General features: G+C 45.5%; 1 protein-coding gene across 1 annotated transcript; it reads right to left on the bottom strand.

Moving 5' to 3' along the window:
• Window positions 1-5,681: 5,681 nt before the first annotated feature.
• On the bottom strand, window positions 5,682-6,110 carry LOC121864781. Its single transcript, XM_042363951.1, has one exon. The coding sequence runs from the start codon at window positions 6,108-6,110 to the stop codon at window positions 5,682-5,684; it is 429 nt and encodes a 142-aa protein (XP_042219885.1).
• Window positions 6,111-10,947: the final 4,837 nt, after the last annotated feature.

The following is a 10,947-nucleotide window of genomic DNA, read 5'->3' as shown; positions in this document are numbered from 1 at the left end:
TTACAGGTAAAAACGTTAACTCACCCTCAAGATGTGAGGATAAAAAAAAATTAACATAGAACTGAAAGACAAGTCCATAATGACATTTGCAGAGTGACCAGACAGACATTCTTTGTATTTATGACCAATAACCTTAACCCTGGGAGTCATTAATTGTGTGAGAGAGAGAGTGAGAGAGAGAGAGAGAGAGAGAGAGAGAGAGAGAGAGAGAGAGAGAGAGAGAGAGAGAGAGAGAGAGAGAGAGAGAGAGATTAGCAAAGTATATTTTTTCCTCAATGATGACAAAGAATATATTTCATCTCATGCGTCTAGTTATTTCCACTAATTTAATCGGCTAATTAGAATATTCTAATAATTATCATCTTAGTTTTATTTATTATTTGATAATTTAATCATCTATTATTTGTATAAGTAATGATAATATATGTAGGTGTGTAATCTGTGGCTGTCACAGTTGGTAGCAGGTGGAGGCAACAGCGCGGGGAATAATGTAAACAAACAAGTAGAAACAGAGAGGTCCCTGCCGCCACACTCACTCACCCAGGAACCACCAAGCCCTCACCGCACCCGCCACAGCCGTCACGCTTCCTGATACACCTAATATTTATATAAAAATCAATGACCAACACAGACCATGAACTGTCATAACATAAACTCACAACGCCCCACGGAAATATGACATGAATCCGGTGTAATCCACCTGCGCTTACAGTACACGAACGTCAATAATGAGAAGGTCAACAATTAATCCACCTAACTAATCCAGAATCCAGGTTTTCATAGATTCATGCAATAAGTGTTTTTCACCGTCTTGTGTTGCTGGAATGGACGTTGTGTTGGTGAGGGAAGATTAAAAGGACAGATAGTTGTTCATGATGAGGCGAAAGTAAGATTGACAGCTGCAGGGAAAGCAATTAGCAAATGTGTCCTTAAGAATGACAAAACTTACACACACGCCAAGTCGTCCTCTACATCTTGATAACAATCCCAGGTGATCCATCTAATAAGAACCTCCACATAAACCTAACCTAACCCCACCTAACCAAACCTAACCCCCACCTACCCCAGCTTACCTAACCTAACCCCACCCACCCAAGAGATAACCACACAGACCAACCACTCCATCACCCCCAGGCCTCTCTTGTACTTGTTCCAGCTCAATACAAACCCTCCACAAGTGCCTCATTTGGCTCTCGGCAACTTTGTAGTTATCCGGCTTAATCCATCAACACCAACGTCAATAACTAACCTAACCTAACCTAACCTAACCTAACCTAACCTCCTGCCAATCCAGAAACAAGTCTACCTTACCCCAACACAACATGCCCGCGAGCTACCCCTCTCATTCCAGCTAAATGTCCACTCATGTGACTGAAGCCATGATACAAGAATCACAGCGCAGATCTGAAGAAGATGAGGCGCAATATAACGATGCTGCGCAGAAGAGACAATGAAGAAAAAAAGCAAGGAGGCACTGTACGCGAAAGGGAATTTGGCGGACAGTGTCAACCAGTCCATGCAGTCAGCTGATAAAAAAGCGAAATATTACTGCGAGACTTGGGCGGCTAACAACAGCTGAGGAATCTTTCGGTGATCCAAAGGAGGAATTCTAAACGCGGGAGAATTTAGCGGGCAGTGATATATCGCCAACCAATGAAAACCCACATTTAACGCACAAAGATCTGGCGAGTAATGAGAGTTAGCCGATGAAAAAATGAGGAATTCCTAACACGAGAATTTAGCGGGCGGTGGCGACGTGGAGTGAGCCAATGACAGCGCGGCTCCGGCTCTGCTGAATACACCAATGCAATCAGCAATAAAGATGCAAATGGCGGCCATTATATATCATTACCAATCACCATTTCCTGCCACTTTGTTGCCGTAGGTTTGGCCTAATTATATTTAATAATACCAAGCCAAGGTGGAGCGTCTCACCCATTACCATCATGTCTGCCATATCTTACGGTTGCCATAGTTATTACGGTTGTCATAAAGTTACAGTAGCCATATCTAAGGTTGCCATAGTGCTACTTCTGTCATAGTTTTACGGTTTTCATGATGTTACAGTATTGTTATCATTATGGTTGCCAGAGTCGTTACGGTTGTCATAGTTCCTACGATTGCCATAGTTGATCCAGTTGTCATAGTATGAAAGTTACCAGTCCCTAACACGACCTTGCCATTAAATGGTGGCTACCACAGGGCGAATATCACCATCACATCACACCATATCACCACCAAAGTCACAAGTTGCCATATTGCCATCATTATAAGTACAGAATTCAACGGCAATTAACCCACTCAACTCACCTACAGCGTTGCCATGAGGACAGATTTCCACCTTAATTAACCTACCCACAACGTTGCCGTAATCGTCCGCGGGGAATATGGCAATTACGACCCCGGAGCCACATGTTGCCATAAAAACGCGGGCATCCACTCCGGGGTCATTAAGGTATACTACTAATTATATCATTTGTCCCATAATTGCTCGCTCTTAAATAAATGCATCGTCGCTTTTTTATAATGTTTCGCATTAATTTTACCTCCAGGTGTGTAGAACAATCTGGGAGGAGGAGGAGGAGGAGGAAGAGAGTGTGAAGGAAAGAAGGAGGTGAAGGAAGACTAGGAGGAGAGTGTGAAGGAAAGGAAGGGGTGAAGGAAGACTAGGAGGAGGAGAGTGTGAAGGAAAGGAAGAATAGGAAGAAGGAAGAATAAGAGGAAAGAGTGTGAAGGAAAGAAGGAGGTAGAGGAGGAGGAGAAAAGAGAAAGGAGGGATAGAAAGAGATAGAAAAGGGGGAGGATTAGGAAGAGTATAAGGACAGAAGAAACAAGAAAAGGAAAGGGGGGAGTGAGGGAGGTGGAGGAGGAGGAGAAGGAAAATGAGGAAAAATAAATAAGGGAAACAGAACGGAAAACAAAAACTAAAATAAGGAAAAATAAAAGAAAAAAGACGGAAAACTAAAATACGAAAACAAAATAAAGAAAAAAAAAGCAAATAAAGAGAAAAAGATGAAAAATGGAGACGGAAAAGATAGAAGGAAAGAGACGGAAAGGAATAAGCAATAACATGGGAAACAAAACAAAAACAACAAGAGAAAATGAAGAAGAATTAAAGGAGAAAGCAAAGATGCATTTCCGAAGTTAATTTCTTTAATAAAACCAAAATTCGATAAAAGACACGATGCAATATGTAAACAAACAACTAACAACCTCAACAAACAACACTCAAACAAGGTAGTTGGCTCGTTAAGCTCAGTTACATAATTATCACCTGAAAGACTATGCACCCAATTACCAATTAAGGCGACTGATTTAATCTAATGTGTGCTGTGCTGTGCTAACCTAACCTAACCTAACCTAACCTAACCTAACCTAACCTAACCTATTAGGATTGTGGCCCTTTCCCTGCCATAGTCATATTAGTAAGATTGGGGCCTACTGGAACGTTGGACTATTAAGACTGTGTTCCTTTTAAGCATGGGGCCTATTAAACTGTGGCTATTAAAACTGGGGCCTATTAAAACTGTGCCTATTAAAACTGGGGCCTATTAAGACCGGAGCCTATTAAAACTGTGCCTATTAAAACTGGGGCCTATTAAAACTGGGGCCTATTAAAACTGGGGCCTATTAAAATTGGGGTGTATTAAGAATGGGTCCCTATTAAAACTGGAACCTATTAAGACTGTGTAGCTCTTAAAACTGGGGCCTATTGAACGTCTATAATGCTTGTTAGAAGCTAATGTTTGTTAGAGGCTGGTGCTTGTTAGAGGCTGGTGCTTGTTAGAGGCTGGCGCTTGTGAGAGGCTGATGCTTGTTAGAGGCTGATGCTTGTTAGAGGCTGGTGCTTGTTAGAGGCTAATGTTTGTTAGAGGCTGGTGCTTGTGAGAGGCTGGTGCTTGTTAGAGGCTGGTGCTTGTTAGAGGCTGGTGCTTGTTAGAGGCTGGTGCTTGTGAGAGGCTGGTGCTTGTTAGAGGCTGATGCTTGTTAGAGGCTGGTGCTTGTTAGAGGCTGATGCTTGTGAGAGGCTGGTGCTTGTTAGATGCTGATGCTTGTTAGAGGCTGGTGCTTGTTAGAGGCTGATGCTTGTTAGATGCTGATGCTTGTTAGAGGCTGGTGCTTGTTAGAGGCTGATGCTTGTTTGAGGCTGATGCTTGTGAGAGGCTGGTGCTTGTTAGATGCTGATGCTTGTTAGAGGCTGATGCTTGTTAGAGGCTGGTGCTTGTTAGAGGCTGATGCTTGTTTGAGGCTGGTGCTTGTTAGAGGCTGGTGCTTGTTAGAGGCTGATGCTTGTTAGAGGCTGGCGCTTGTTAGAGGCTGGTGCTTGTTAGAGGATGATGCTTGTTAGAGGCTGATGCTTGTGAGAGGCTGGTGCTTGTGAGAGGCTGATGCTTGTTAGAAGATAATGCTGAACTAATCAAATCTTTATTATTATTATTATTATTATTATTATTATTATTATTATTATTATTATTATTATTATTATTATTATTATTACCCTCTCAGCGAGGTCTGTATGCATCGTGTGAAGGAGAAACAAGATCTGGCTGCTGTGGTCTGTATAAGCCTCGGCACCATCCTCACCTTAATCTTTACACCTTTAAGTTATTTACCTAACTCCATATATAGCATGACGTTATCTAAACACTATGTCCTTATTCTCAAATTGGAAGCAGTGCCCCCTTGACCTGCGAGGCAAGACCGAGAGCTAATATAATAAGAGAGATTATGGAAAGAGATGTGTAACCATGCAACCAAATAATACCCCGTGGTGGCCTGAGACTCGACTAGGGTGAGGACTGGCGTGTGAGACCTTGAAAATAGACGAGAAATATATCGAATTCTATTATAAAAATCTGAATATTTCATACATGATAGTTTGTACAAGTGAATTATACTGATTATAGTTAATATGTTATGGGGGAAATTATAGGAAAACACCTGTATGGCTCGTGGATGAAGGCAATAACAACTCTCATAACCAACACGTGGTAATTAATGAACTCAACTGTGGAGAGCGAGTGTGGAAATGACCCTATTAAGCTACCACCAACTTGAGGGTCGTTTTCCTGGGGTAAATTGAGTGATTAGCTAACTATAACTCTAGGAGGAGGTCCCTGCTAACTACCCCTTGACTACCAATTGCCTGCGGGTGGTTACCTGGGCTAAATTGAATGGTCACCTAACCATGAACCACTGATGGTAGGACGAACCACCAATAGCTTCCCATTACCCCTTAACTGCCAGATATAGAAGCTAACAAAGATCACTAACGACTAATCTAGCATCTTAACTGCCTGTTGGAGACTACTAACAGAGATATCACCAGGCTTTTAGCACCCTAACCACTCCCTTAACTACCAGTTTGAGGCGGCTAACAAAGTGATCAGAGCAAGAGGTGGTGGACCGCCTGGTGCACCATCTGCCGCCCCAACAACAACGACGTTATTTTTTTGTCCCAGCTAACCACACCAGCCAATTAGGGTAGTTAGCGGGTCCCGTGTGTGGGTGGTCGCCATGGTAGACGACCCACCTGTCATGGTAGCCGCCTCAACTGTTATGGTTCATGGTGGCCGGCATGCTGCTCTGGTGGCCGACTGACCTCATTAATGGTGGATCTCTCATAAGTTATGTATCCCGACAGACCTCATCGTGGTGCCCGACAGACTCATCATGGCAGTTCATGGACCCTTCATGGTAGCCGATAGACTCCTATAATGGTAGCCGACATATCCATCATGGCCTCCCAACATGAATCCCGACAGACCCATCATGGAGCCCGACAGATCCATCATAACACCCGACAGATCAATAATGGCTCCCGACAAACCCATCATGGAGCCCGACAGACCCATCATGGCTCCCGACAGACCCACCATGAAGCCCGACAGCTCCATCATGGAGCTCGACAGACCCATCATGGAGCCCAACAGACCCTTCATAGTGTCCGACAAACCCTTCTTGGTGGCCGACAGACACTTCATGGAGCCCGACAGACCCATCATAGCACCCGACAAACCCATCATGGCTCCCGACAGACCCACCATAGCTCCAGACAGACCCCTCATGGCTGCCGACAGACACATTATAGCACCCGACAGACCCTTCATAGTGTCCGACAAACATTTCATGGTGGCCGACAGTCACGTCATGATACCCGACAGACCCTATCATAGTGGCCGACAGAAGACTTAAGCAAATGTGAAGACTTCCTGTATTTAGTTACGTCATCACTGTTACGTCATCATTGTTACGTCATCACTGTTACGTCATCATTGTTACGTCATCACTGTTACGTCATCACTGTTACGTCATCACTGTTACGTCATCATTGTTACGTCATCATTGTTACGTCATCATTGTTACGTCATCATTACTTTGTTCAGTGACTACACATGTAAACGCCGCAGCCTCTTTATCCTGAGAGACAAACAGAGGAAGAGGAGAGTAGAGAGAGAGAGAGAGAGAGAGAGAGAGAGAGAGTCTACCTGGCCCACCGTCCACGTGGTTACCAAAATAGTCAATATTTACCCACACGGCATCACAGGTATTGGACAGGACGTAACTATGAACTGTTTTAGTCCGGATAAAAATCCTCATGGAAAAAAATATAGCCACAAAATTATGTAGAAAAAATCGTCCAAATGATGAAGTTTATTGAAGCTCAAATAACCCAATTAGGTTAGGTTAGGTTACGTCAGGTTAGGTTAGGTTAGGTTAAACTGGGTAGAATTTTGTCCAAGTGATGACTGTGGGTGAGCACGAGGAGAGGACCCAGCAGTGTGGTGGAAGGTGTGGTGAGTGAGGGGAGGGGACGGGGTGAGGGGGGGTGTGGCGAGCCAGCTGGCACGTGGCACTTGTCGTCATAAAAACAGTAAACAGTGACACGTGGTGGCTGGCCCTGGCACTCACACGCAAGGTGAAGGCCGACCCTCACACCTGTACTAGTGACGTTACCACCTGCACCAGTGACGTCACCACCTGCACCAGTTCATAAGAACATAAGAATGGAGGAAACTGCAGCTGGCCTATTGGCCCATACTGGGCAGTCCCATTTACACCCAACCCCTATTGCTCATATATCCATCCATTTGCACTAGTGACGTCACTATCAGATACATGACGTCAATACGTGATATATGACGTTAACCGAGGTAACATTATGAGATGTTCTTATTAGCACCATGCTATTGTACTATTCCAGATGATACTAAATGTTACATAATACTTCCTTGAGATAAATGTATAGTATATATCAGGTGCCTCAAAGAGAGCTCAGGTTCTAACTGGCTCAGCCATGTTAATATTGTTATTATTATCCACTCTGTATCGGTGTTCTTCTGGCGAAATAAACTGTTTCAATATCAATATCTTCACTATAACTGCAACAGTGGCGTCATTAACTTATATGACTTCACAATCTGCATTGTGATGTCACCACCATCTATTGTGTATACCACCAGATGGCGTCACCGCGTGTTGGGTGCACTATTAGCTGACATCACCAGAGAACACCTTAAGTACACTGCCAGGTGACACTATCAATGTACACCAGGTGTCTAGGGCGTTAACTAAGGTGTACGGGAACAGGTAAAACCAGTTGAGGTGGATTAGTGACTGTTGAACACCCGAGTCTCCACAACACAGGTGTGGCAGAGGCAACCCCTTGTGCCACATACTGGTAGTGGAGGGAGAGAGGGGGGAGGCAGAGATGGAACGAGAGAAAGAGGAGTAAGAGAAGCAAGGAATGAGGGAGGGAATGAGCGTCTACTGACTCACACGAGGGGAGGGAGAAGAGAGGAAGGAGGAAGAGGAATAAGTAAGAGAAAGGGGGGTAGGAGGGAAGCGTCTCCAGGTTCACACGGGGAAGGAGGGAGGGAGAGAGAAGGAGGGAGGAGAGGGAGGGAGGGAGGGAGCAGGTTCACACGGAGGAGTTTTCTGGTCGGACGCCCGCCATTACCTGCCGCCTCAGATATTCAACAGCTCATTTTCCAGGTGGCGGCCGCGATTATGTCGAGGGAGGGGGTTAATCCCTCGGGGGGCGGTGAGATGGGGGGTATCACGATGAGGGGGACGGGGAAGACGCAGCTGAGGGGAGGAGGCACCGGGGTAGGGAGGGGGGCGAAGTAGCCAAGAGCGGAGGAGTAGTCTGGAGGGTAGAGTATAAGAGGAGGAGGAGGAGGCTCAGAATACCTCTCCATTAGGGTCTTAAATGACAAGACAGACAGACAGACAGACAGACAGACAGACAGGCAGGCAGACAGACAGACAGGCAGGCAGGCAGACAGACAGGCAGGCAGACAGACAGACAGACAGACAGACAGACAGACAGACAGACAGACAGACAGACAGACAGGCAGACAGACAGACAGGTAGATATTGAAGAAACACACAAATATGACCACTCGATTTCTCAACACGTTATCCATATAAATAATTAAATAAAGAGCGAACCCGTAAAACAAACCTCACTCAACTTCACCTGGAAACAGCCACCACTAAACTTCAACCACAACCCGGAAAAATAATCATCACTATAACTTCATCAACAGAACTGAGGAGGAATCAAATATGTTTTAATAATGTTTACATAATGTTTACACCACCTGACCTCACGAGTAGACGTAAAAAAAACTCAAAATAGGGACAAAAAAAAAACCAGTTGATCCCTATATGAGTATCTATGACTGGTGCTTGGTAGGTCATGTTTACTCCTGAAGGGATATTAACACCGGGAATGACTTGAGATGGTTGGAGGGGTGGGAGGAACGTGGATGGGAAGAGAGGAGAAGGAGGAAGAAGATATAGGGAGAGATGGTAGAAGGAGGGATGAAAAGAAGGTGGGAAAAGGAGGAAGAAAGGGTAGAAGAAGGGAGGATGTAAGGTAAGGGAGGGAGGGAGATACAGTAGAAGAAGGGAGGAAGAGAAGGTTAAAAAGTTGAAAGAAAAGGAGGAGGGGAGGAAGAAAAGACAGAAGAATGGAAGAAGAGACGACAGAGACAGAGGAAGGGAAAGGGAGAAGAGAATGAACACGAGAGAGAGAGAGAGAGAGAGAGAGAGAGAGAGAGTTCTCGAATAAAGACTAAGGTACAGATACAAACATGAACTTATATCAAAACCTTTCTTTAACTACATACGCTCACATAACACAAGAGCAAAAACAAGATCCAGGAGGCTTTTCTTAATAATCCTGTACTTGAATCTGAATATAAGAGGAATTATTCATTATAGGAACCAGTTTTTATGAATCCGGATCTTAATTGTACGAACCTTTGTTATGAATCCGGATCTTATTTGTACGAACCCTTTTTTTAAATCCGGATCTTTATTATACGAACATTTTTTTTATGAATCCGTATCTGAACCCACACATAAGAATCAACAAACTCGTATATCAGACAAGCTTAACCCAGGATAAACTAAGCCAAATTTCCTAAACACACACACACCAAGCCCACGTACAATCACGCCCCCACAGCAACAACCAAACCCACGCCCACGCCCCCATTCCACATATACCATCATCATCGAATTTCACATAACAACCTGCGACTCCCCACCAGCCACTAATATACTAAACGTTACGAGCACCCCAGTGAGTAGGTAGTCACACACTCACAGTAAAACATAACTTCATAACTTGTTGATGGCTGGTGGTAGAGAGAGGGAGGGAAGAGGGGAAGGTGTGTGTGTGTGTGTGAAACAGTTGTGTGCTGGGGGCAAGGGAAAGAGAGGGAATGGGGAGGGAGGGGGGGGGGGGGGGGAGAAAGGTGGGAGTTAGTGGGTAATTTCGCATTCATGACCGAACCCCAGTTGGTGATATCCATGACTAAACACCCATGCTTAAAGCGTTAACTACCCCGCATGTGTAATAACCCTATACCGGAATTTTTCCTCAACAACTTCCGCAAGCAGCCATTGACACCACCGCACCAAACCAGTCTACTGCAGAAGGGAGAGAGAGGGAGAGAGGGTCGGGAACACAGAAACAGGTTGTGGTAATCCTGGCGTTTACCTGAGATTGATTCCAGGAGATTTGTCAATTAACCATTTACCTGAATACAACTCTTCTTCTTTTTTTACCTCTCCAACACCCGGTACCCCAAAAGGCAAGACCCCCACAACACCTGCGGCCACCAGTACCTGAAGGAAGTGTTGTTCGTTGTATGTACCCGCCGTTGCTGGTAGGAGGGGGGGCGGGGAGGGGAGAGAGGGGAGGGGCGGGGTGGGGTGGGGCGGGGTGGGGTGGGGCGAGGCGGGCAGGGGGCTCACAATACCGTCAAGGACCATAACACTTGATGGCTTTTATTCCCCGGATTACTGGGAGGAGTTACCGGGGTACTAAGGGGAGCTACTGGTACTCTGGAGGGAGCTACTGGGGTATTAAGGAGAGCTACTAGTGTACTACGGGAGCATCTGGCCTACTGGTATACCGGGAAAGATACTGAGCTACCGGTATACTGGAGCAGCAGGGGTACTAATGGGAGCTGCCAGTATACTGGGGAGCAACCGGCGTACTAAAGGGAGCTACCGGTATACTGAGGGGAGCTACCGGTATACTGGGGTACTAATGGGAGCTACCGGTATACTGAGGGGAGCTACCGGTATACGGGGGAAGCTACATGTATACTGGGGGAGCTACCGGTATACTGGGGGAGCTACCGGTATAATGGGGGAGCTACCGGTATACTGGGAGAGCTACCGGTATACTGGAGAAGCTACTGGTATACTGTGGAGAGCTACCAGTACTCTGAGGTGGCTACCGGTTTCCTGGGGAAGCAACCGGTATACTGGGGGAGCTACCGGGATACTAAGATGAGCTACTAGTTATACTGAGGAAAGCTACTGGTATACTAAGGGAGCTACCGGTATAGTGAGTGAGCTACCGGGGTACTAAGATGAGCTACTGGTTATACTGTGGAAAGCTACTGGTATACTGAGGAAGCT

The sequence above is a fragment of the Homarus americanus genome, unplaced genomic scaffold (assembly GCF_018991925.1).
Source record: "Homarus americanus isolate GMGI-L3 unplaced genomic scaffold, GMGI_Hamer_2.0 scaffold9233, whole genome shotgun sequence".
In the NCBI taxonomy this organism is placed as follows: domain Eukaryota; kingdom Metazoa; phylum Arthropoda; class Malacostraca; order Decapoda; family Nephropidae; genus Homarus; species Homarus americanus.
Note: the sequence above shows the minus strand (reverse complement) of the source record. Positions and strands in the feature narration are given on the sequence as shown.